Source organism: Saimiri boliviensis, chromosome 14, assembly GCF_048565385.1.
Source record: "Saimiri boliviensis isolate mSaiBol1 chromosome 14, mSaiBol1.pri, whole genome shotgun sequence".
Classification (NCBI taxonomy): Eukaryota; Metazoa; Chordata; class Mammalia; order Primates; family Cebidae; genus Saimiri; species Saimiri boliviensis.
The window spans coordinates 40,073,865-40,098,986 of NC_133462.1; the positions used below are offsets into that span (position 1 = coordinate 40,073,865).

At 55.3% G+C, this 25,122-nt stretch overlaps 2 protein-coding genes across 5 annotated transcripts; both read left to right on the plus strand.

The window, feature by feature from the left end:
* Positions 1–16: 16 nt before the first annotated feature.
* SLC25A41 (solute carrier family 25 member 41) lies at positions 17–9,518 on the plus strand. 2 transcript variants are annotated; one of them, XM_039466989.2, is made up of 7 exons: positions 17–84; positions 2,821–2,976; positions 4,105–4,254; positions 4,433–4,540; positions 5,352–5,519; positions 5,603–5,750; positions 9,047–9,518. In XM_039466989.2, exons 1-7 carry the CDS (start codon positions 70–72, stop codon positions 9,217–9,219), a joined length of 918 nt encoding a protein of 305 aa, XP_039322923.1. In that variant the 5' UTR covers positions 17–69; the 3' UTR covers positions 9,220–9,518. The 2 variants fall into 2 exon arrangements, with proteins under 2 accessions (XP_039322923.1, XP_074240844.1); XM_074384743.1 differs by lacking the exon at positions 17–84 and adding an exon at positions 982–1,865.
* A 1,488-nt stretch (positions 9,519–11,006) lies between these two features.
* KHSRP (KH-type splicing regulatory protein) lies at positions 11,007–23,624 on the plus strand. 3 transcript variants are annotated; one of them, XM_039466386.2, is made up of 20 exons: positions 11,007–11,373; positions 13,944–14,040; positions 14,681–14,719; positions 15,052–15,091; positions 16,228–16,277; positions 16,548–16,619; positions 17,436–17,493; positions 18,120–18,294; positions 18,413–18,511; positions 18,867–18,965; positions 19,107–19,209; positions 19,847–19,947; positions 20,056–20,200; positions 20,290–20,450; positions 20,533–20,642; positions 21,035–21,123; positions 21,198–21,398; positions 21,474–21,551; positions 21,630–21,790; positions 22,806–23,624. In XM_039466386.2, the coding sequence occupies exons 1-20, from the start codon at positions 11,125–11,127 to the stop codon at positions 22,812–22,814; spliced, it is 2,136 nt and encodes a 711-aa protein (XP_039322320.1). In that variant the 5' UTR covers positions 11,007–11,124; the 3' UTR covers positions 22,815–23,624. The 3 variants fall into 3 exon arrangements, with proteins under 3 accessions (XP_039322320.1, XP_039322318.1, XP_039322319.1); XM_039466384.2 differs by having other exon boundaries at positions 21,630–23,624; XM_039466385.2 differs by having other exon boundaries at positions 21,198–21,323; positions 21,630–23,624.
* Positions 23,625–25,122: the final 1,498 nt, after the last annotated feature.

Consider the following 25,122-nt stretch of genomic DNA (forward strand, 5'->3'; position numbering starts at 1 on the left):
AATCTTAGACTCTTATACTTCAAACACTGAATCACAGGAACACCTGGTTAAGCTGCTCCTGAGTTCTGGATGCTCAGAACATGGGTGAGATGATGAATGTGTGTTGTGTTAAGCTGTCAAGCTTTGGCAGGGGGTAATTCATTACGTGGCTATAGCTGGCTAATAGGTATGCACCTACATGGATATGATTTTGTTGGTTTTGGTTTTGGTTTTTGAGACAGGGTTCTCACTCTATCCCCATCCCCGGCTAGAGTGCAGTGCTATAATCATGGCTCACTGCAGCCTCAAACTCCTGGGTCAGATGATCCTCCCACGTCACCCTGGAGTAGCTGGGACCACAGGCGAACACCACGACAACTTTTTTTTTTTTTTTATGGAGTCTCACTCTGTCCCCCAGACTGGAGCGCAGTGGCGCAATCTTGTGAGAGGTTGCTCACTGCAACCTCTGCCTCCCGGGTTCAAATTATTCTCCTGCCTCAGCCTCCCAAGTAGCTGGGACTACAGACACATGCCACTATGCCCAGCTAATTTTCATATTTTTAGTAGAGACGGGGTTCCACCATATTGGTCAGGCTGCTCTTGGATTCCTGACCTTGTGATCTGCCTACCTTGGCCTCCCAAAGTGTGGGGATTACAGGCGTGGGCCGTCACGCCCGGCCTACTTTTTTTTTTTTTTTTTTTTTTTTTTTTTGAGACGGAGTTTCGCTCTTGTTACCCAGGCTGGAGTGCAATGGCATAATCTCGGCTCACCGCAACCTCCGCCTCCTGGGCTCAGGCAATTCTCCTGCCTCAGCCTCCTGAGTAGCTGGGATTACAGGCACGCACCACCATGCCCAGCTAATTTTTTTTGGTATTTTTAGTAGAGACGGGGTTTCACCATGTTGACCAGGATGGTCTCGATCTCTCGACCTTGTGATCCACCCGCCTCGGCCTCCCAAAGTGCTGGGATTACAGGCTTGAGCCACCGCGCCCGGCTTTTTTTTTTTTTTTAAGAGACCGGGTCTTGCTCTATCACCAAGGTTGGAGTGGAGTGGCGCAGTCATAGCTCACTGCACCCTCTAATTCCTGTGCTCAAGAGACCTTCCCCCTTCAGGCTCCCTGGTAGCTGGGACTACAGGCGCACATGACCACAGCCAGCTAATTTTTTAAATTTTTTGTGGAAAAATTTCCCGCTTTGCTGCTTAGGCTGATCTGGAACTCCTGGACTCAAGTGATCCTCCTGCCTCAGCCTCCCAAGTAGCTGGGATTACAGGCACGTGCCACCACACCCAGCTAATTTTTGTTATTTTTAGTAGACACAGGTTTTTACCATGTTGGTCAGGCTGGTCTCAAACTCCCGATCTCAGGTGATCCGTCCACCTCGGCCTCCCAAAGTGCTGGGATTACAGGCATGAGTCACCGCAACCAGCCCACAATTCAATGTATAACAATCACATATTCATTGGTTTGGGGATCAGGAGGTGGACGTTTGGGAGGAAAGGGGCCATCCCACTGTCCGCCACACCCAGCGAGGTCACAGGGGCGTCTGTGACTTCATCGGCCCCTAGGTCCCCCAGGCAACGACCCTCCCACTGGACACTCCCATATGGTAGCTGGACCAGCAAACGCCTCTCAGGGATTCGAAGCCCAGTGTCCTAACTTCCTCCATGGGCGCTCCACCTGGGGAACCTGAGAATGCTTGCTCAAGGATCCAGACGCTGTTTAGGAAGGTCAAGACCTTACTCACCAAACCCCCTCCTCCGCCCCCACCTCCGCCCCCACCTCCGCCTCCACCCAGCTCCTGGAAGCCTGGCTGTACACACGTGTATGGGTACGTGTTTGGGCACATGCATGACAACAGTCTTGAACATCTCCTGTCACAGCAGGTGAGTTTTGGAAACGCAGGTGTCCCAGCACCTTTGGTTGGCCCTGCAGGGAGAGGCCAGGTTACCCACACCCTCTCTGGGGCCCACTCCCCTGCTAGCAGACCTAGAATTCCACCTTGAAGCAGGGCAAGGTGGGAAGGCAGTGTGCGGTGCTTCACACCTGTAATTCCAGCACTTTGGGAGGCTGAGGTAGGCAGATCACCTGAGGTCAGGAATTCAAGACCAGCCTGTCCAACATGGAGAAACCCCATCTCTACTAAAAATACAAAAATTAGGCTGGGCACAGTGGCCCACGCCTGTAATCCCAGCACTTTGGGAGGCCGAGGCAGGCAGGAGTCCAAGGTCAGGAGTTCAAGATCAGTCTGACCAAGATGGTGAAACCCTGTCTCTACTTAAAAAAAAAAAAATATATATATATATATATATATACAAAAAAAATTAGCCAGGCATGGTGGCAGGAGCCTGTAGTGCCTGTAATCCCAGCTACTCCAGAGGCTGAGGCAGAGAATTGCTTGAACCTGGGTGGCGGGGGTTGCAGTGAGCCGAGATCACACCATCGCACTCCAGCCTGAGTGACAAGAGCAAAACTCTGTCTCAAAAAAAAAAAAAGAAAGAAAGAAAAGAGAGTCTATATGATATCAATTCCTTTGGTAGAGATGTGATTTATTACTCAGTATAAGGACAAGCTTTGGAAGTACTCCCTACTTGGGAGGCTGAGACACAAGAATCACTTGAACCCGGGAGGCAGAGGTTGCAGTGAGCAAAGATCGCACCACTGCACTCCAGCCTGGGCAATAGAATGAGATTCTATCTCAAAACAAACAAACAAACAAACAAAAAGCAGAGTTGGGGGAACAGAATGGGTCTTTCACCAGCAGGTCGCGCCCTAGAGGTGTGTTTGGGGAAGGTGCCCCCGCCTGGCAGAGGATGAGGGAGGGCCGGGTCTGCCCTGCAGGTGCTGGACACAGGAGAGCAGCTGATGGTCCCCATGGAAGTCCTGGAAGTGGATAACGAGGGGGCCCTGTGGAAGTTTCTGCTCTCAGGAGCTATGGCCGGGGCGGTGTCTCGCACAGGCACAGCCCCTCTGGACAGAGCCAAGGTGTACATGCAGGTGCGTGGAGGTCGGGGCAGGATGGAACCCAGTGCTGGAGCCACTGGGGAGGGCTTGGGGTGGGGACAGATAGAGTTGGCATGGATGGAGTTCAGGGTGGGAGTGATGGCTGGAGTTGGGGTTCTCCTGGACTGGCTGAGATTGATGGTGGTGGTGGAGCTGGTGTGGACACAGCTTGGAGTCGAGTTGGAGAAGAGGTTGGGACAACTTACCAGGGACAGGGAACTATGCTGGGTGGGGGTCTTTGGATGAGTTTAGACAAGGTAGGGCCTGGGTGCGGTGGCTCACGCCTGTAATCCCAGCACTTTGGGAGGCCGAGGCAGGCAGATCACCTGAGGTCAGGAGTTTGAGACCAGTCTGGCCAACATGGTGAAACCCTGTCTCTACTGAAAATACAAAAATTAGTGGGCGTGGTGGCAGGTGCTTTTAATCCTAGCTACTTGGGAGGCTGAGGCAGGAGAATTGCTTGAACCTGGGAAACGGAGGTTGCAATGAGCCGAGATCACACTCCAGCCTGGGCAACAGGGTGAGACTCCGTCTCAATTAAAAAAAAAAAAAAAAAGGAGGACTGGAGCCATCCCAGGCGGGATATCTCACAGCTGCTGTCCCAGCTGGTCGGGAGGCTGAGGCAGCGGAGTCACTTGAACCTGGGAGCTGGAGGTTGCAGCCAGACGAGATTCCGCTACTGCACTCTAGCCAAGGTGACAGAATGAGACAGAGCGAGAGAGAAACAGGAAAGGAAAGGGAAAGGGAACGAAAGGAAAGGAAAGGCAGAGAAAAAAAGCGAGGGAGGGAGGGAGGGAAGGCAGGAAGGCAGAAAGGCAGGAAGGAAGGAGGGGAGGAAAGAGAGGAAGGAAGGAAGGAAGAAGACAGGTAGGGAGGGAGGGGACTGGAGAGAAGATGAGGAGGAGGGATGAGGTGGGAATGTGGGTTGTTATTACTGGCTTTCAGTCTGTGTTGTGTGCATTTCAATAATTGGCCAGGGAAGGAGCTGAAGGAACGGGGATGGACGGGGATGGGTTGGGGTTGGGTGGCTGGGGAGGCGAAGGTGGGACTGCGCTTTGGGGCGGGGATGGGGACAAAGACAGAGGCAAGCAGGGCCTCCTCCAGGGTCCTCCCTCCACCCAGGTCTACTCCAAGACCAACTTCACCAACCTGCTCGGGGGGCTACAGAGCATGGTCCGGGAGGGGGGCCTCCGCTCCCTGTGGCGGGGCAACGGCATCAACGTGCTCAAGATCGCTCCCGAGTATGCCATCAAGTTCTCCGTATTCGAGCAGGTGGGGAGCGAGGGGTTTGCTTCCCCCAGCTGAAGCCCAAACCCCTCCCGTACCCCTCAAAGTCCAAGCCCGTGTTCGAGACCCACATTCACCCTCCAGAGCCCAGGCTTCTTTCCTGCATGGGTTCTGTGTGGGAGGGTGCCCGGCTTCTCTCTCACCCTCGCCTCTCCTGTCCCAGTGCAAAAACTACTTCTGTGGAATACAAGGGTCCCCGCCCTTCCAGGAGCGTCTCCTGGCCGGCTCCCTGGCTGTGGCCATCTCCCAGACCCTCATCAACCCCATGGAGGTAAGAGAGCATCTGGGCCACAGGTGAGGAAACACCGTGGAAATTAGTTACCCAGGTTGCTGGGGCCACTTCCGCCTCCTCCTTCCCCCTCCTCCTCCCCTCGTGTTTTCCCCCTTCTCCTCCTCTCCTCTCCCTCCTCCTTACTCCCTCCTCCCCCTTCACCTGTTCTTCCTCCTCCTGCTCCTCTCCTCCTCCCTTCCTTTCTGCCCCCTTCTCCCCTTCTCTTTTCTCCCTCCCCCTCCCTTCCTTCCCCCTCCTCCTCTCTTCTCCTACCTCTCCTTCCTCCCCTTCACCTCTTCCTCTTCCTCCCCTCCTTCCGCCTCCCCTCCTCATCCTTTCTTCTCTTCTCCCTCCTCCCCTTCACCTTCCTCTCCTCCTTTCTTCCTCCTCCTCCTCTCGTCTCCCTCCTGCTCTCCACTCCCTCTCCCTTTCTCCCTCCTCCTCTCCCTCCTCCCCGTCACCTCTTCACTGCCCTAAGGAGCCTCTGTTCTCTACCTATCTCCTCCCTTTCTTTGCCCCCTAATCCTTGATCTTTTTGCCATAAAGTTGGGCCCACCTCAGCCTCCCAAAGGTCTGGGATGACAGACGGGAGCCTTCTTCCCTCACTTTCCTGGCCTTTGCCAGCATTTGTGCTTCAGAACTCAAAATTCAGAGGGCATCCCAGAGAATCGGACACATCTGTGTCTGAAACCCAGCTCTTTGCCTTCCTGAGCCTCACGTGCCTTGTTTGTAGGGTGGGGACAATGACCACCCCTGAGGGTCACTGACAGGATTTAATCAAAGGAGCTGCCTTGTTCCCCACCATCCCCAGGTGCTGAAGACCCGGCTGACCTTGCGCCGGACGGGCCAGTACAAGGGGCTGCTGGACTGTGCCAGGCAGATCTTGGAGCAGGAAGGCACCCGCGCCCTTTACCGCGGCTACCTGCCTAATATGCTCGGCATTATCCCCTATGCCTGCACGGACCTGGCCGTCTATGAGGTATGGCTCCTGCAGAGGGGGTGGCGGGGACCACCAGAGGCCAGGCTCCTGGTGAGCTTTCTCCTGGCCCCCTTCTCTTGCAGATGCTCCGGTGCTTCTGGCTGAAGTCAGGCAGGGATATGGGGGACCCCAGCGGCCTGGTCAGTCTGTCATCTGTGACGCTGTCCACGACCTGTGGCCAGATGGCCAGCTACCCACTGACGCTGGTGCGCACCAGGATGCAGGCCCAAGGTCAGCCGGCGCCCCCACCCCCGCCAGCAGCCACTGCGCATGCCCCTTCCCCGCCCCGTCCGGGTGGTCTCAATTTCTCATCCAAAACCGACTCCTGCACGCTGCCAGTCTGATCCCGGCCCACCTTCGATGGCTTATTTGGGTGGAAACACCTGAAATCTAAGAGATTTGGGGAGTGTGCGCAGGGCTAGTGTGGGAACACTTTCAAGAGTGGTGGATGAAGGACCTGTTTTGAGATTGGTGGATTGTTTTGGGGGACTGAGTCCATTTGAGGCAGTCAGATTTGATTTTTTCTTTTTATTTTTAAAGACAGAGTCTCACCCTGTTGCCTGGGCTGGAGTGCAATGGCACGATCTTGGCTCACTGCAATCTCTGCCTCCCGGGTTCAAGCAATTCTCCTGCCTCAGCCTCCGGAATAGCTGGGATTACAGGCATGTGCCACTATGCCCAGCTAATTTTGTATTTTTAGTAGAGACGGGGTTTCACCACCTTGTTCACGCTGATCTCGAACTCCTGACATCCGGTGATCCACCCACCTCAGCCTCCTAAAGTGCTGGGATTACAGGCTTGAGGCACCATGCCCAGCCTTTTTTTCTTTTCTTTTTTTTTTTTTTTTTTTTTTTGGGGGGGTGGAATCTCACCGTGTCGCCCAGAGATGGGATCTCAGTTCACCACAACCTCTGCCTCCTGGGTTCAAGCGATCTCGGCTTCAGCCTCCCAAGTACCTAATTTTTGTATTTTTACAAATTAGCCCAGATCATTTTTGTTTATTTATTTATTTATTTATTTTATTCACCTGGATGCAGGTGGGCTAAGGCCGAATAGGGTGTTCGCCTATTTATTTATTGAAATGAAGTTTCACTCTTGTTGCCCAGGCTGGAGTGCAGTAGCATGATCTGGGCTCACTGAAAACTCAGCCTCCCAAATTCAAGCGATTCTCCTACCTCAGCCTCCAGAGTAGCTGGGATTACAACGCACATGCCACTATCCCTGGCTAATTTTTGTATTTTTAGTAGAGACAGGATTTCACCATGTTGGTCAGGCTGGTTTCGGACTCCTGACCTCAGGTGATCCGCCCTCCTCGGCCTCCCAAAGTGCTGGGATTAAAGGCGTGAGCCACTGCCCCTGGCCGGATTTGGGAAGTTCCCAGGATTACAAAGGAAATGGCAATGAGTTTTAAGGAACCCATTAAGACTTAATGTACTCACCTAAAAATCCAACCCCAGCCCTAAAATTTATCCTAATAAAAATCACTAAAACTGGCCAGGCATGATGGCTCACACCTGCAATCCCAGCACTTTGGAAGGCCAAGATGGGCAGGTCACCTGAGGTCAGGAATTCAAGACCAGCCTGACCAACATGGAGAAACCCCGTCTCTACTAAAAATACAAAATTAGCCAGGTGTGGTGTCGGACACCTATAACCCCAGCTACTTGGGAGGCTGAAGCAGGAGAATCGTTTCAACATGGAGGCAAAGGTTTTAGTAAGCTGAGATTGTGCCACTGCACTCCAGCCTGGGTGACGGAGCAAGACTCTGTAACAAAAACAAAAAAATCACTACAACTCACATCCATCTCCCAATGGACCCTTACAAACTTCCCCAATGTGACCCTGATTCCCCAAACTGGTCCCAAAGACCAACACCCCAAACGTGACCTCCCAGCTTCTCCAAATCAGACCCAGTACTGAATTGCCTCCAAAAGCCAACATAGTTTCTAAACTCACAAAGTCTGACCTTTAAACTCCCCAGCACTCACACCCACTTCTCCCACTTCTCTGAGAACTCCCCAAACCTGATTACCTCCCAATGAACTCAGCTTCCAAAACAATCCACAAGCCTCAAAATGGGTCCTTAGTCCACCACCCTGATTTTTTTGTTTGTTTTTTGAGACAGAGTCTCACTCCCGTCACCCAGCCTGGAATGCAGTGACTCACTGCAACTTCCGCCTTCTGGGTTCAAGCAGTTTTCCTGCCTCAGCCTCCCAAGTAGCTGGGACTACAAGTGCATGCCACCATACCCAACTGATTTTTGGAATTTTAGTAGAGATGGGAGTTCACGATGTTAGCCAGGCTGGTCTCGAACTCCTGACCGTAAATGATCCATTCCCCTTAGCCTCTGAAAGTGCTAGGATTATAGGCATGAGCCACCAAGCCCAGCCACCACCCTGATCTTGAAAATGTCTTCATAGTACCCCTGAGCACATTCCCAAAATCAGCAGATTTCAGATGTTCCCTCCTAAAATAAGCTCTGATGTTTTCTAAGATGTTCCCAGGCTGGGCAACAGATTGAGACCCTGTCTCTGCAAATAATAATAATTTTTTTTTTTTTTTTTGAGACGGAGCTTTGCTCTTGTTACCCAGGCTGGAGTGCAATGGCGCGATCTCGGCTCACTGCAACCTCTGCCTCCCGGGTTCAGACAATTCTCCTGCCTCAGCCTCCTGAGTAGCTGGGATTACAGGCACGTGCCACCATGCCCAGCTAATTTTTTTTGTATTTTTAGTAGAGACGGGGTTTCACCATGTTGACCAGGATGGTCTCGATCTCTTGACCTTGTGATTCACCCACCTCGGCCTCCCAAAGTGCTGGGATTACAGGCTTAAGCCACCGCGCCCGGCAATAATAAATTTTTAAAAATTAGCTGGGACGTGGTGGCTCATGCCTGTAATCCCAACACTTTGGGAGGGCAAGATGAGTGGATCACTTGAGGTCAGGAGTTCAAGACCAGCCTGGCCAACATAGCGAAACTCTGTCTCTACTACAAATACAAAAGAATTAGCCGTGGTCCCAGCTACTTGGGAGGCTGAGGCTGGAGGACTCCTTGAGCTCCTCCTCTTGGGAGGTCGAGGCTGCAGTTAGCCGTGATCGTGCCACTGCACTCCAGCTTGTGCGACAAAGCTAAGAGGAAGACCCTATCCCCACCCCTGGCCCCTAAGAAAATTTTCTAAAATGAATGATGAAAACTCATACTCAGAAACTCCCCCACTCCTCCTAAAATGAACCAATTTCTGGCCGGGTGTGGTGGCTCATGCCTGTAATCCAGGCACTTTGGAGGCCAAGGCAGGCAGATCACCTGAGTCGGGAGTTCAAGACCAGCCTGACCAACGTGGTGAAACCCCGTCTTAAAAGAAAAATGTAAACTAAAAATGAACCAGTTTATTCTAAGACTCTTCAAAACTCCTTTCCTACTGACCCCAGGGCCCCTACCCATGGCTTCAGCAACTGCCCAAAACATTCCAAACTTCTAGGAGGCTGGGTCATCACTGGTCTAGTCCTGATTTTGCCTATGTCCCTGCAGACACCGTGGAGGGCTCGAACCCCACCATGCGCGCAGTCTTCCGGCGGATCCTGGCCCAGCAGGGCTGGCTAGGGCTGTACCGAGGCATGACCCCCACGCTACTGAAGGTGTTACCAGCAGGTGGCATCAGCTATGTGGTGTATGAAGCCATGAAGAAAACCCTGGGTGTATAGGCTCTGAGCTGGACGACAGCCTAGGCTGAAATGGGATAGGCGGACCTAATGACCCCTGGCCCCAAAGAGCCTTCAAGGCCTCAAGGTTCAGGCCCTGGAGCAGTTTTTGGTGGCAAAAGCAGGCTCAGGGTTGCCGGCGGAGTTGCTCGGTCAGAAGATTCCTGAGGCTCCCTCCCCAGGATGTAGCCTGAGACAAGAAACTTCGACTGCTGTCTGGGTCCTTGTGGGTCCACCTGGCTCCAGGGTGGAATGGTGAACATGGCAGACAAACAGGAATAAAGAGATAGTTTTGGCTGAAAGTGTCTGGATACCTGGGCCTAGGAGTGGAAATGGGTGCATGAGATCCCTGGATCCAGCAGGGGTGCTGGGGACCTTGGGACTCTGGGTCCTGAATGGGAATCTGTGTCCAGGAGAGGAGATAGGACCTAGGATAGGAGCTTGAGGCTTGGATCCCAGGGCCTTATGCGAAGGGGGTAAGGGGTGTGAAGTGAGGGGCTGTGATGCCTCCATCCAGGTTGTTGTGGACTCGGGTAGGGGCTGGTTCCTTGAGTCCTGCAAGAGAATTTTTTTTTTTTTTTTTTTTTTTTAATATAGAGTCTCACACTGTTGCCTGGGCTGGAGTGCAGTGGCATAATCTCGGCTCACTGCAACCTCAGCCTCCCGAGTAGCTGGGATTACAGGCGCCCGCCACCACGCCCAGCTTATTTTATGTATTTTTAGAAGAGACGTGGTTTCACCATGTTTGCCAGGTTGGTCTTGAACTCCTGACCTCGTGATTCGCCCGCCTTGGCCTCCCAAAAGGCTGAGATTACAGGCGTGAGCCACTGCACCCGCCCTTCCTGCAAGAGCTGGAAGCTCTAGATGGGTGGAGGGCGAGAGAGAAGAGGGCACAGGGGATCCCGGGTTTCCTGCTCTCCGGTCTCCCCATCTCCGGAAGCGCTCGATCTCTAAGGCTTCAAGCAGGCCACGTGCCAGGCCTACCCAGCCAGGCCCCAGGGGAGCTAACCCAGACGTCAGGCCCGAGTTCGGGCAGCCGGTCACCACCGCCCACGTCGGCTGCCATTCACTCAAGCTCCCGCTAATCCCCTCTCGCAGTCTGGTGGCTGACTCCGCCCCAATGCAGCGGCGCTTCCACTGGCTCCCACCAAAACTAAGCGCCTTGATTTCCTTCCTTCCCATTTGTCCAGACCAGTGTCAGTTCCGAACACCCACCCATGTCGCTCAGCCATTGGTTTAGAAGTCAGGGATAGAAAAGGATTCTGGTTAACAAGGGAAGCAATTAAAGTCCAAAGCCAACCTCATCACCCAGAACTCATCAGGGATTGGATTAAGTTAACTACCCATCTTTACAAGCACCGCCCCTCACGTGCATTCATTGGCTTGCGCCCACGACTATCAAAACGAACACCCACCCAGCCAGTCCAAAAGAGTCTTTCACTAGGCCCTGCCTTACAGTCCACGTGACCCTTCGGAACCGTCAATCTAGTTCTGAAGCCGCCCCGCGAATCTGGAACTCGCGCTTCATTGGGCCTCTTGCCTTCGCAGAAACCCGTCATTTGCCCGCCCAGCACCGGCTACTCGCAGCTATTGCCTCTGAGAGCTGTCGGTCACCCTGAGCCTCCCGCCCACTGCCCCTCGTTGCATTCCGATTGGCCACCTCCTTCAGAGCCTGCGATTGGTGTCCGGGGTGCGGCGGCTGCCTCCCACTGGCCCGTCGGAGCTGTCCGTCACGCCGGCGGCGGGAGGGGGCGACCCTCTCCCCCCTCGTCGTCTTCCCAGCGGCTGGGTTCCCAGAGTGCTCCGCGGCCGTGTGGAGCGAGGCCTTGTTCCCGCGTTGAGCCGCCGCCGCCGCCGCCGCCGCCTCCTCAGCTTCAGCCTCCGCGCCAGGCCCGGCCCCGCCGCGCCATGTCGGACTACAGCACGGGAGGACCCCCGCCCGGGCCGCCGCCGCCCGCCGGCGGGGGCGGGGGAGCCGGGGGCGCCGGGGGAGGCCCTCCGCCGGGCCCGCCAGGCGCGGGGGACCGGGGCGGCGGCGGCCCCGGCGGCGGCGGCCCGGGCGGGGGGTCGGCTGGGGGCCCCTCTCAGCCGCCGGGCGGAGGCGGCCCTGGAATCCGCAAGGACGCGTTCGCCGACGCGGTGCAGCGGGCCCGCCAGGTGAGGAGGCCGAGGGCCTGAGGGGCGCGCTCGCGGTGGCGCTCGCGCGCGGACGGGGGAGGGGGCGGGGGTCACGTGCGCGCGCGCGCGCGGGGTCGCGGAGGGGGGGCTGGGGCCGTCGCGGGGTCACGTGGGCGGTAGGCGGGGGCCTGGCCCTCCCGCGGCTCCTCGAGTGGGCTCCCTGCGGGTGACCCCCCTGCAGAAGGTAGGGGCGCACTGGGGGTCACCAGGAGCCGTCCTGGATGTGCAGGCGCCCCGGAGCTTGGGGACGCACTTTTGGGACTACCTCACCCCTCCCGTCTTAGGACACGCCTGGAGGCAGGGGTCCACCTTACCGGGCGGAGGGTCTTTACACTCTCCTCCATATCAGGGCAAAGGGCAGGTGTGTGTCCCCAACTCAATCCATTTCTGTCCTCTCCCTAGGAGGAAGGGACATTGTGGGGGTGGGAGGGACAGTCCTTTCTCTTGAGTCGGGAAAGTAGATGGGGGACTTGTCTAGGGCTGAACACTTGGGCGAAATGGGGTAGATGAGCATAGGAACTGGCTTTTGGTTGGTTTCGTGGCTTGTAAGCATGGTCTGTGTCTTTGGGGGAAAGAGGGGAGGATCTCCCACCACCGTGTCTTGAGGCGTGATGACAACAAGGAAGTGTCACATGCTTCTAGGACTGACCTCTCCAGCTCCATTTGCAGCCTCTCCATGGCGTGGAGGGGTGGGGGTCGGTAGAATGGGAGGACTTTGCCGCCTTTCGAGAAACAGGCTCCAGGGCTGTCCCCATGCCTCCGGTGCTGGAGACTGGCTCCTCCCAAGGTGGGAGGTCCTGTTAGGTGAACGCCTGTGTTCTGGCCCTCTGTGGTCTCTGACTTCCTCACCCTTGGAGTTGGGTGGGTTCTAACATGCATTTGGTCTGATTGCCCAGGGAACTGTCTTGATTCTGGGGCAGCTTGAACGGAGGGAGCTGTTGCTGTCAGTTGGTGGGGAAAGGCCCCTTGTGGGCATCCCATGAGCTTTGACTCAAGGGCAGCATAGATTTTTCTGTGGAGACTGGTGGAAAGGGAGATTCTTTTTTTTTTTTTTTTGAGACGGAGTTTCGCTCTTGTTACCCAGGCTGGAGTGCAATGGCACGATCTCGGCTCACCGCAACCTCCGCCTCCTGGGTTCAGGCAATTCTCCTGCCTCAGCCTCCTCAGTAGCTGGGATTACAGGCACGTGCCACCATGCCCATCTAATTTTTTGTATTTTTAGTAGAGACGGGGTTTCACCATGTTGACCAGGATGGTCTTGATCTCTTGACCTCGTGATCCACCCGCCTCAGCCTCCCAAAGTGCTGGGATTACAGGCTTCAGCCACCGCACCCGGCCGGAAAGGGAGATTCTTTAACCCAGACTCTGGATTTTAAGTTTGCTGGATTGAGGTTTCTTTAAAGTTGATCTTCACGTGTCTGAGATGTAGCTTGTATCCCAAAAAGTCTTGTTTTGGGTGTTTTGTTTTGATTTTTGAGACAGAGTCTCTGTCACCCAGGCTGGGATGCAGTAGTGCAATCTGAGTTCACCACAGCCTCTGCTTGGGTTGAAGTGATCCTCCTGCCTCAGCCTCCGAAGTAGCTTGGATAAGTGTGCACCACCACACCCAGCTAATTTTTGTATTTTTAGTAGAGATGGGGGTTTCACGATGTGTCTGCCAGACTGCTCTCAAACTCCTGACTTCCAAGTGATCAGCCCACCTCGGCCTCCCAGAGTGCTAAGATTGGATTACAGGCATGAGCCACCTCATTCAGCCATCCAGAGAGTCTTGTTTTTGTCAGATGAGGATTTCATATACCTCGAAGTGATCACTTTCCTCAAATTTTTTCAATAAATCGATACAAAGATTTTGAGAGTGAAGAAGATAGGGGAAAGTTGAACTCTTCAGCATCCCAGGAGAACTGAGCTCCCTCCTTGGCACCCAGGCCTCTGTTCCTTTAACCCCTGGGACCAAGTCAGTGTGGTTTATGGGCTGGGCACAATTTTTTGTTTGTTCGTTTTTTTGAGACAGAGTCTTGCTCTGTTGCCCAGACTGGAGTGCAGTGGCCACAATCTAGGTTCACCACAACTCTGCCTCCAGGATTCAAGCAATTCTCCTGCCTCAGCCTCCCAAGTAGCTGGGAGTACAGGCGTGCGCCACCAACGCCCAGCTGATTTTTTTGTATTTTTAGTAGAGACGGGGTTTCACCATGTTGGCTAAGCTGGTCTCGAACTCCTGACCTCATGATCCTCTCGCTTCAACCTCCCAAAGTGCTGGGATTATAGGCATGAGCCACCGCGCCTGGCCTGCTGGCTACAATTAAGAAACAAATCCCAGCAGAAGGGAAGAGGGGAATTCTGATATTCCCGGGTAACTGGTGAGAACCTTGAGGCCCCGGGTTCAAAACTCCTAGGATGTCTTAACCCACAGACTCTTCCCTGAATTGGAGGGCCAAACACCAGGACTTGATGGGCTTTCGTAACCAGGAGATGTTCTGAGAAGTTGAGCTGGGCGCCGTGGAGGGTTGGTTTTTGTGGTAATTCTTCTGTGCTTAACTACTTTATTCTAGATCGCAGCCAAAATTGGAGGCGATGCTGCCACGACAGTGAATAACAGCACTCCTGATTTTGGTTTTGGGGGCCAAAAGAGACAGTTGGAAGATGGAGGTAACTCCCTGCTGCTTCGTTTAGTTTAGGAGGAAGGGCTGGGGGCAGAAAGAGGTGTTTTGTTTGAGTGTGGTTCAGAGCGGGTGGGTGTCGCTGCTGTTTGGTCTTTTAAAACCTCAGCAGTCCCGGCTTTGTTAATTCTTTTTGTTCCGTCTGCCATCCTGACGTATCAGGTGGCAGAGAGGAGGGCAGATTGATTGTGACTGGGTCGAAGTTATAAGTTCCCAAGATGATTCCTCCCCTTCTGGGAGGCTGAGGCATCCTGGAGCAGTTACTGAGGCTTGATGTGAAGTTAGCCCAGCCCTGGGGCGCACTCTGTGACCCCAAGTAGCTGGTGTGGCCAGCGATCAACTCCTGACCAACTCTACTGTTACTGGGACACCCCTCTCTGCTAGAGGCGAGTCCTGTCCTAAACCGGGAGGACTTGGGTGCCTGGTAGTGTTTGCGTGTTCTGAAGGTATTTTTCACTCTGAGCATTGGTGGAGGGATTGGTGAAGTCTGGCTCCCCTCTGGGGCGCATCTCAACTCTAAGGGTGGGGACAGAAGGAGACTCTTTACCTTGGACATGTGGCACCAGCATCAGGTTTGAGGCAGCCGTGGGTGGGTGGGTGCTGCATCTGCCATCCTCTCTCTTTCCCAGATCAACCGGAGAGCAAGAAGCTGGCTTCCCAGGGAGACTGTAAGTCCAGAGGGTCTGCAGGCGGACATGGCTTCAGGGGCTTAAGGTTTTTCAGGAGTCAGGAGATAGAAGCACTGAGGAGGTGGCAGCTCTTTACAGAGGTCCCTGGTGCTTCCATTCTGGGGCCCATACATTTGAGGGATCCTAGGACCCCTGAAATAGAGGCAGATGTACTCTGTACTTTTGTGGGGAGGGGTCGACAGCACACATCAGTCACTGGAGTAGGCTGGGACCATGGTGCCAAGCTCTGCCCCCTCTGCCCCTGGGGCAGGCAGTGCCAAGTACCCAAGGAGGAGCTAAGCCAGTCTTTGCTTTGGGTTTTCTCTCTGCAGCAATCAGTTCTCAACTTGGACCCATCCATCCTCCCCCAAGGTAAGCCATGGTGGAGCCCACACGGCTTTCTCATCTGTTGGCCAGCAGACTGGCCTTTCTTGCTGACTTTGGGAGGGCTCTGTCTGGGTGCTGCAGCTCTCAGGTTTTATCCCCTATTGACAGTTGACCAGAAAGTGCTCAGACGGGAATGAGGCAGAGGAGCTGCCTCCGTTCCTCTTAACCCTTGTCTGAAGGGCTGTGGGAGGAGAGGGTCATGGCAATCACTGTGGTGACAGCATGGTCTCCGTACCCTATGGCTTTCTTTGCCAGGATGGGGACTCTGAGCAGCACAGATGTCGTCTTCCTAGAAGAGGCTAGGAGGGCCTTGCTTCCCTCCCTCATGCATCTTCTGCAAGTGCTCATCCCACTCAGTGCTGTGGAGCTCAGGGCTCTTTGCCACCTTTTTGCCCCCCAGATGGACTGAGGTGAACCTGACACAGGTCAGTTGTGAGGAGTCAGTTTTTGTTTGTTTTTTTTTTTTTTTTGAGACAGAGTCTTGCTTTGTTGCCAGATGCCAGGCTGGAGTGCAGTGGCGTGATCTCGGCTCACTGCAACCTCCGCCTCCCAGGTTTAAGGAATTCTCCTGCCTCAGCCTCCCAAGAAGCTGTGACTACAGGCACACACCACCACGCCCAGCTAATTTTTATATTTTTAGTAGAGATGGGATTTCATCATGTTGGCCAGGATGGTCTTGATCTCTTGACCTTGTGATCCGCCCACCTCGACCTCCCAAAGTGCTGGACTTACAGGTGTGAGCTACCGCGTCCAGCCAGTTTTTCTTTTTCTTTCTTTCTTTTTTTTTTTTTTTTTTAAATGGGCCAGTAGTTTCGTAAAATACTAGGAAAATAAGATGAAAAGGACATCCGGCCAGCTTGTTTAGAGATGAGAGGCATAGAGTGACTGTCAGCTTGCTGTGAAAGTGTCTCAGCGATGGAAAGGCACCAGGCCACGGGCCACACAGCCCCAAACCAAGCCTCTCAGGGCACAGATGGGGTAACTGAGGTGTCGAGAGGGTTTGTGGCCTGTCTGGTCAGATTCTGCTTAGGCTTACGGCAGCTGTGGCTTCATGTAGCCCTGCCAGAGCTTCTGTCTTCTCTTCCCACTGGATGACTGACCTTTGGTGTATTTCTTTATAGGACTTCAATGACAGAAGAGTACAGGGTCCCAGACGGCATGGTGGGCCTGAGTGAGTGTGGGTCACTTTGGGTGGGGAGGCCCACTCTTCCCCAGGAGGAAGTGTCTTGTGAGCTCCTGCCAGCGCAGAAGCCCTGGTCTGAGCGGGCTCCTGTGTGCTGTTCTCATTTACCCCTCCGTCCCCTCCTGGCAGAGGACGGGAGCTCTCAGGAGCTGCCCTCCTGAACGTCAGAGGGGCTGGGGCTGCAGCCACGCAGTCTCCTCAGGCCCAGGCTCCCTTCCCTTATCACACTTTGCTTCTCTCTTTTTTTTCTCTACCCAGTCATTGGCAGAGGAGGTGAACAAATTAACAAAATCCAACAGGATTCAGGCTGCAAAGTACAGATTTCTCCAGGTACAAGACCGTCAGGTTCCTGTCAGAATGGGGGCCGGGGTTGAACCCTTTGCACTTCCCTTTAATTACTTAATTTCCACGGGGATGTGGACAGCATGTGAGCTGGCACTTGTTGGTACTTAACTGCGGACCAGGCTCAGCACAGCATTTCACTCCACTAGTACTGCCCACGGGGTGCAGCTGTGACTTTATTTTCAGTGGGTGGGGACGGACTGAGGTGGCAGGGCTACCACTGCCCACAGGGGCCTGGTTGCAGACACCGAGCTCCGAGCCACTGCCCTGCCCTGCTGCCTGAGTGAGAGCACCCGGCAAGACTGCGCCAGGCAGGGTGATGTGTTGGAAGGAGTCATTGCTCTGAAGTCAGGCCCAGGTCCAGAACCCAGTTCTGGCTGCATATCTGCTCTGAGGCAATATAGTTATCTTTTTGATTCTCAGGGACCTGCGTTGCAAAAAGCCTGCTTGGCAGGGGGTTCTGAGGCTTCACTTGGATGTGTGATACGTGCTGTCTGTAGAAGAGGCTTTGGTGGTCGTCATTGGTAGTGGGGGTGACCAGGTCCTAGACCTTCTAGAATCTGCCCTCCCTCCACCTCATCCTTTTCCCGAAAAGTCCTGCCTCCCTTCCTGGCCTTTAAACTTCCGGACCTTGGCCTTGCATTAGGCAGCATCCCAGGTGTTTAGAGGAAGTAAACTGATTTTTCAGGCTGCTGAATGGGACAGAAGTGACCCTTGGTTGTTCTGAAAGTTTCTTGATGTACAAAGCAGGCCTTTCTCTGCCTGTGGGCCAGGGAGGGCACTGACTCTGACTCCTCTTTCCAGACAGCGGTGGCCTACCCGAGCGCAGTGTGTCCTTGACAGGAGCCCCAGAATCTGTCCAGTAAGTCCCCACGGGGCTGCTCATTGTGATACAGGGGGCAGGCAGAAGCCCGCTCTGTCCTTTTGAATTGAAAGTTGGGAGTGACTCGCACACCATGTCCTCCACTCTTGCCCGCTCTCCAGAGAGCGACATTAACAGGCTGATTCCCTGGCAGTCTTAAGACCTGGGGAGGCCGGGCGCGGTGGCTCAAGCCTGTAATCCCAGCACTTTGGGAGGCCGAGGCGGGTGGATCACGAGGTCGAGAGATCGAGACCAACCTGGTCAACATGGTGAAACCCCGTCTCTACTAAAAATTCAAAAAATTAGCTGGGCATGGTGGCGCGTGCCTGTAATCCCAGCTACTCGGGAGGCTAAGGCAGGAGAATTGCCTGAACCCAGGAGGCGGAGGTTGCGGTGAGCCGAGATCGCGCCATTGCACTCCAGCCTGGGTAACAAGAGCGAAACTCCGTCTCAAAAAAAAAAAAAAAAAGACCTGGGGAACCTGGATCCCAAGCAGCCCCAGCAACTGGCCCTTCTTCCTTGTCATCCTTGCATAAGTTGGGATCTCGTTCCCTTTGAGCTGGGTACTGGTACAAACCAGACCAGTACCTATTTCCGTTGTTGGCACCTGCTCCTCCCCTTCCCAGGAAAGCGAAGATGATGCTGGACGACATTGTGTCTCGGGGTCGTGGGGGTCCACCAGGACAGTTCCATGACAATGCCAACGGGGGTCAGAATGGCACCGTGCAGGAGATCATGATCCCTGCAGGCAAGGCCGGCCTGGTCATCGGCAAGGGCGGGGAGACCATTAAGCAGCTACAGGTGAGGGCAGTGCCAGGTGGCTTCCTTTGCATCCACATGCCCCCCCACCACCACCACTACCAGCAGCCTGGGAAGTCCTGGGAGAGCCCAGTACTAATGGTTAACCTTGGTTGTAAAGGAACGTGCTGGAGTGAAGATGATCTTAATTCAGGATGGATCTCAGAATACAAACGTGGACAAACCTCTCCGGATCATTGGGGATCCATACAAAGTGCAGGTGAGCATGCTCTGTGGTAGTGGTGGGGTTCCAGAGTAACGTGGGCTGGTTGGCAGGCCCAGTGGCCTGGGGTCTGCATTCGGCCAGAGAGGTGTGTAAATGGTTGTAACATGGTGAGACTTGCAAGGGCGCTGGCTCAGAGGGTGGCCCTGAACTGTCTCCCAGCTGTGTGTGTGAGCCAGCGGCCTCATCTCTGACCTTCCGCTTTCTTACCTGGAAACGGGGCTGCTGGCAGTGTCTGTGCATTAAAGTGGCAGGTGGAGAGCTCAGTAGGGTGCCGTGCTGGGCTCAGCCAGGGTTCATGGGTCCCTAGCTGAGGGCTCACTTGTGGGGGCTGCTGCCTGTGTGTTTGCAGCAAGCCTGTGAGATGGTGATGGACATCCTCCGGGAACGTGACCAAGGTGGCTTTGGGGACCGGAATGAGTATGGATCTCGGATTGGCGGGGGCATCGATGTGAGTGTGGGCCCTGGCTTTACCCCCTCCACATAACGCCCCATGGAGGGAGGGGCCGGGGTGAGTGGCTTCTCATGGCCAGTGGGCAGCAGAGGGCAGCAGAGCTGCAGGCCGAGCTAACCCAGCCACTGCCCTCCCCAGGTGCCAGTGCCCAGGCATTCTGTCGGCGTGGTCATTGGCCGGAGCGGAGAGATGATCAAGAAGATTCAGAATGACGCTGGCGTGCGGATACAGTTCAAGCAAGGTCAGGGCCTGGCCCGCCTTTCCCCTAGCCAGCAGCCCCTTTGGGGAGGCAGGCTCTGAGGAAGCTGGGCACCATGGTCAGTCAGGTGATCTCCTTTGAGTGCCTCGCTGCTACTAGTCCAACTGTCAGAACATGCCCAGTCCCTTTCTTCTGGGATGGCCACATGAGAGGGTGACATGGGCTTTCCAAGTCTGGGGGGATGTCCCTATCATAGCTTCTCTCCCTCCCCCCCACGTTGGAGCCCATCCTGACAAGACAGTCCAGGCATCCCACAGGCTGGGTCAGGTCACTTTACCTCAGCTCTGGGCTCTTGCCAGCCCTCAGCCAGTCTCTGAGCAGCCTGCCATGGGGAGAAGGGCTTCTCTAGTTTCCAGGTTTATTCTGTAAAATCTCTCAGTGCTGGGGGTGCCAGGTGCTGGAAGAAACCTGAGCCACCCCCTGGCTTGGCCATGCGTTTCCTTCTCTGGGAATGTGGGCCGCCTCCCCGTCAATTCCTGAATGGGTGGAAGCTGGGAGCAGCGCTATGTGTCTGAGATCTCACACCGGTTTGGTGTCTGCCCTGGAGAGGCGTTGTTGCAGGGCTCTGGGTGTGGGCTCTTTTAAACTTGTCTCTCTGCTCTCTTGGTGTTGGCCGCAGACGATGGGACAGGGCCCGAGAAGATTGCTCATATAATGGGGCCCCCAGACAGGTGCGAGCATGCGGCCCGGATCATCAACGACCTCCTCCAGAGCCTCAGAGTAGGTGGCCCTGGGTGCTGACGGGGACGATGGCAGGGCCTCCAGGGCAGTGCTGTGGCCAGACCGGCTTCCAGGGTTCCTCATCTTCATCTTCCCCTTGTCTTGCAGAGTGGCCCCCCAGGTCCTCCAGGGGGTCCAGGCATGCCCCCGGGGGGCCGGGGCCGAGGAAGAGGCCAAGGCAACTGGGGCCCCCCTGGTGGGGAGATGACCTTCTCCATCCCCACTCACAAGTGTGGTCTGGTCATTGGCCGAGGTGAGCGTGACCGCCTGCGCCCTGTCCCTTGCCCCCTTTCCCCTGGGCCACCACCAAAGGCCACCTTCACCTTTTGCTTTTCTACCCAGGTGGCGAGAACGTGAAAGCCATAAACCAGCAGACGGGAGCCTTCGTGGAGATCTCCCGGCAGCTGCCACCCAACGGGGACCCCAACTTCAAGTTGTTTATCATCCGGGGTTCGCCCCAGCAGATCGACCATGCCAAGCAGCTTATCGAGGAGAAGATCGAGGTGGGCTGGGGAGGGCTCTGGGGGCTTGGGCTCACAGCCGGGATCCCAGCCCACTCACCTTGGCCGCTCTCCTTCCCTCCAGGGTCCTCTCTGCCCAGTTGGACCAGGCCCAGGGGGCCCAGGCCCTGCTGGCCCAATGGGGCCCTTCAACCCTGGCCCCTTCAACCAGGGGCCACCCGGGGCTCCCCCGCAGTGAGTATCCCTCTCTGCCTCCTGGGCTTTAGGGTTGAGGGGTCACTGAGCTGGCAAGAAGTGCCACCTCTCCCTAGAGGTGCAAGCGGGGGGGCCTCGTCCAGTCTGTTTTTGTGGACACTGTCAGCAGGCTCTCTCCTGTCAACTGGTAAAGCACATGCCCCTTTCAGCATCCCTTCTCGTACCTGGACGTTTGAGGGCTTGTTTTGTGTGCTCGAGCTGACACTACACATCCTTCATGTTGCTTCTCATCTAGGCCTTTCCCTGGTGCCTTGTTGAGCCTGGTGGTCTGGGTCTGTGGCCCCTCCCCACTCAAAAACATGCCTGCCCCAGGTGGATGGGCTTCGGCCCCCTGGCACTGCTGCTCACACATCCCTTCTTCTCTCCTGCAGTGCCGGGGGGCCCCCTCCTCACCAGTATCCACCCCAGGGCTGGGGCAATACTTACCCCCAGTGGCAACCGCCTGCTCCTCATGACCCAAGTAAGTGATGGGCCACCTGGGAAGGGTGGGACCTGCTCTGTGCCCGAGTCTAACCTGGCATATCCCTTCTGCAGGCAAAGCAGCTGCAGCGGCCGCGGACCCCAATGCCGCGTGGGCCGCCTACTATTCACACTACTACCAGCAGCCCCCAGGCCCCGTCCCTGGCCCTGCACCGGCCCCCGCGGCCCCACCCGCTCAGGGTGAGCCCCCTCAGCCCCCACCCACCGGCCAGTCGGACTACACTAAGGCCTGGGAAGAGTATTACAAAAAGATCGGTGAGTCTGCAGGGCGGCGGGGGGCTCCAGCTCTGCCAGGGTAGTGGATTCTGACCTGTCTCGTTGTCCCCACAGGCCAGCAGCCCCAACAGCCCGGAGCACCCCCGCAGCAGGACTACACGAAGGCCTGGGAGGAGTACTACAAGAAGCAGGGTGAGTGGCCGCTCTGTGGGGACAGAGGTGGGGACAGCCCTCACCTACAGCCTCTCACCTGGCTCTGCCCACCCACAGCGCAAGTGGCCACCGGAGGGGGTCCAGGAGCTCCCCCAGGCTCCCAGCCAGACTACAGTGCCGCCTGGGCGGAATATTACAGACAGCAGGCCGCTTACTACGGACAGACCCCAGGTCCTGGCGGCCCCCAGCCACCACCCACACAGCAGGGACAGCAGCAGGCAAGTGGGAATTGCCACCCTCCTCCTCCTCCTTTCTCCTTCCAACCCCCGGCCACCGTCCATCCTGCCTTAGTGGGTAGCGCCGGAAACCCCTTCCCCTGCGGGGTGTGCCCTTGATGCCTGCTGCGGGGGCCGTGTGGCCGGAGGTCTCCGGGAGTCCCCACGCACCGCCAGGGAAGCGTTCGCTGGGTCCAGAGGTTAAACGAAGAGGCCTCCCTGCGCCGGCTGCTTGTTCCTGTGTGCCGCTGTCGTGATGCTGGGGAGCGCTGAGACTCGCAGGCGGGACTTCTGAACTGCTGGGGAGTTGGGGGGCAGGCAGACAGCGTGGACGGTGGGCACCGGCCTGGCCGCCACCTCGCTCACAATCTGGCCACTTGGGAAGAAAACGTCTATTTTTTCCCCTTCTCTGCATCAGTTTTTTTGGTTTTTGTTCTTTTTATTCTTTTATTTTTTAAACCCATGATCTTTTTTCCCGTGTCCAAGTGACTGTTGCAGGCGGCCCGGCTCTGGCAGGGACTGGTGGGGACTTGGGGAGTGGCCCAGGCCCCTGCCCCGCCGGGCTAGGCCTCCCATGCGCTCGCGCTTGCCTGTGTCCCGGGCTTGTCTGTGAAGTGGGCGTGAAGATCGTTGCCACCTTCCAACCTACCTCACAGGGGTGTTGTGGGGACACCGTGATCTCTGGATTGTTCATGTTGTTGTGCTGTGCCGGGAGCTGCTGCCCTCCGGAGACAGGGCAGCTCCCCTTCGACCCTGGCGCCTCCACCCTCTGCGGCCCGCTCCTCTCTTCCTGCTCTGTCCCTCCTTCTCCATCAGGGAGCAGCGTGACTTCAGCGAGTCCTGCCAGCACCTGGCTAGACAGTTAACAAGCACGTCCTTCCAGCCTGAGCCAGCGCAGGTTTGGGGGGGGCCTTCTTGGCCCCCCCCTTGGTGTTCCAGCCCCTCCTCTCTTCCACCCCCTAGTCTCCCACCCTCCCCTCCCCGTAGTGACCGATTCCTATCTCTTCCCTCTCCGCAGGCTCAATGAATCGAATGAATGTGAACTTCTTCATCTGTGAAAAATCTTTATTTTTTTTTTCCATTTTGTTCTGTTTGGGGGCTTCTGTTTTGTTTGGCGAGAGAGCGATGGCTGCCAGGGGGAGTATCGGGGAGCCCTCGCGGCACGCAGGGTGGGGGGTGGCTTGGGGGCGTGCCGGTCCCTCACTCTCTCGCCCGTTCTGTGTCTCACATGCCTTTTCTTTCAAAATTGGGATCCTTCATGTTGAGCCAGCCAGAGAAGATAGCGAGATCTAAATCTCTGCCAAAAAAAAAAAAAACCTTTAAAATTAAAAAAACACAAAGAACAAAGCAGAACTTATAAAATTATATATATATATATTAAAAAGTCTCTATTCTTCACCCCCCAGCCTTCCTGAACCTGCCTCTCTGAGGATAAAGCAATTCATTTTCTCCCACCCTCGGCCCTCTTCTTGTTTTTAAAATAAACTTTTAAAAAGGAAAAAAAACAGTCACTCTTGCTATTTCTTTTTTTTAGTTAGAGGTGGAACATTCCTTGGACCAGGTGTTGTATTGCAGGACCCACTTCCCCCAGCAGCCGATCGCCCTCCTCTGTCCTCTCCTCTCCTCTCTCCTCTCTCCTCTCCCCTCCTCCTCCTGCCCTGGCTCAGCTCCCTCGGCCCTGCCCGCCCCCTCCCAGGACTGGTCTGTTGTCTTTTCATCTGCTCAAGAGGAGATTGAAACTGAAAACAAAATGAGAACAACAAAAAAAAAATTGTATGGCAGTTTTTACTTTTTATCGCTCGTTTTTAACTTCACAAATAAATGATAACAAAACCTCCCCGTCTGCAGGTGCTGTCTGTCTCTCCCCCGCTCCCTCCCTCCCGCCCCGTAGTTTTGAAGCAATGTTTGTTCTTTATAGATGTTGTTTAAAAAGCCTGATAATGGTGATTGAATAATGGTGATTGAAAATTACAAACTTTGTGTTTTTTTATTTTTAAGGAAACAAATATAGGAGAAAATAGTTTTCTTCCAGCGCAATGTGCTTTCCTAATGCTGCCCCCTCCCTTTTTTTTTTTTGTTAAATAAAGTGCTTTTTGTTTAAAAAAAAAAAAAAAAAAAGACGATGCCAGCCGCAGTTGTGTTTTCGAGAGGAAACAAGTTGAAGAGGAGCGAGTCTCAGCCGAGGAGAGTGGGCTGTGGTCCCCCAAGACGTTCCCTTTCTGATGTGGGAAGGGGAGGCCGGCACTACAGTCTTCCCCCACCCAGTTTCCCTCCAGGATCTGGGGAGCAAAGCACTCAAGCCCTCAGGGACAGGTGTTCCCATGGATGCACTGTTGCTGCAGGAGGTCCTCTGGCCTGTTGAGATTCAGAGCCCTGAGGTAGGAGCCAGGCCTGTGCCAATGCTTGCTGGATGACTGGACCAAATGGGAGGTGGGAGAGGGCACCGAGGGGCGACTCCAGCTGTTGGGCCCAGGGGCGAGCATCTTGCAGCCCCGATAGAGCTGCAGGATCTCAGGTTGTGGCTGAATGCCAGCGTTAAAACAGCCTTTTGGCTCACACCTGTAATCCAAGCACTTTGGAGGCCAAGGTGGGCGGATCACCTGAGGTCGGGAGTTCAAGACCAGCCTGACCAACATGGTAAAACCCCGTCTTTACTTTAAAAAAAAAAAAACAGGGTTTATCATACGTGTCCTCTGGGCTCAACAGCCCGCTGATGGCCCCAGCAGGAGTCAGTAACAGCTGTGGCCTCTAGAGGGGGCTGTTCATAGCCCGCCGCCCCCACCCACCCAAGTGTGCCAGGCACCTGCCCCAGCAGGCGTGTTCCTTGGTGGCCCCTGGCCAACCTGCTTGGTAGGGACCCAGGAGGGGGAAGCTGTTGCTCAGGAATCCTGGGAGTCATTGGTCCACTTGCTGGAGGTCTCGCCTCCTAGGCACGCACCCCTCCCGCAGCCTACATGGTTCCGGTTGAGGGGCAAGGGCCACCCCCAGCCCCTCCGTCTCCCTGCAGACTCAATGACCAAGCAGCACTTGGCGAAGATGTTATCTGGTGCTTCCTCTGCCAGGATCTAGAGAAGTGGGAGCTGCAGGGGTCAGGTCTGGGTCCCATGGTGGGGATATCACCCTCTCCTGCTCAGAGTCTGGGAAAATCTCAGCTATGCAAGTGAAGGGAGGTGGGGAAGTGAGTCAGGAATGTTTGCGTCACTGATTGCTATGTGAAGGTGTGCATAGAGTCCTCACCAGCGTCCCATTGCCTGCTCACATGAGCTGAGGCTGGTTCCCCAGGGCATTTCCTGAGGAAATGGAATCCCCAGGTTACCTGGTGGGAAAGCAAAGAC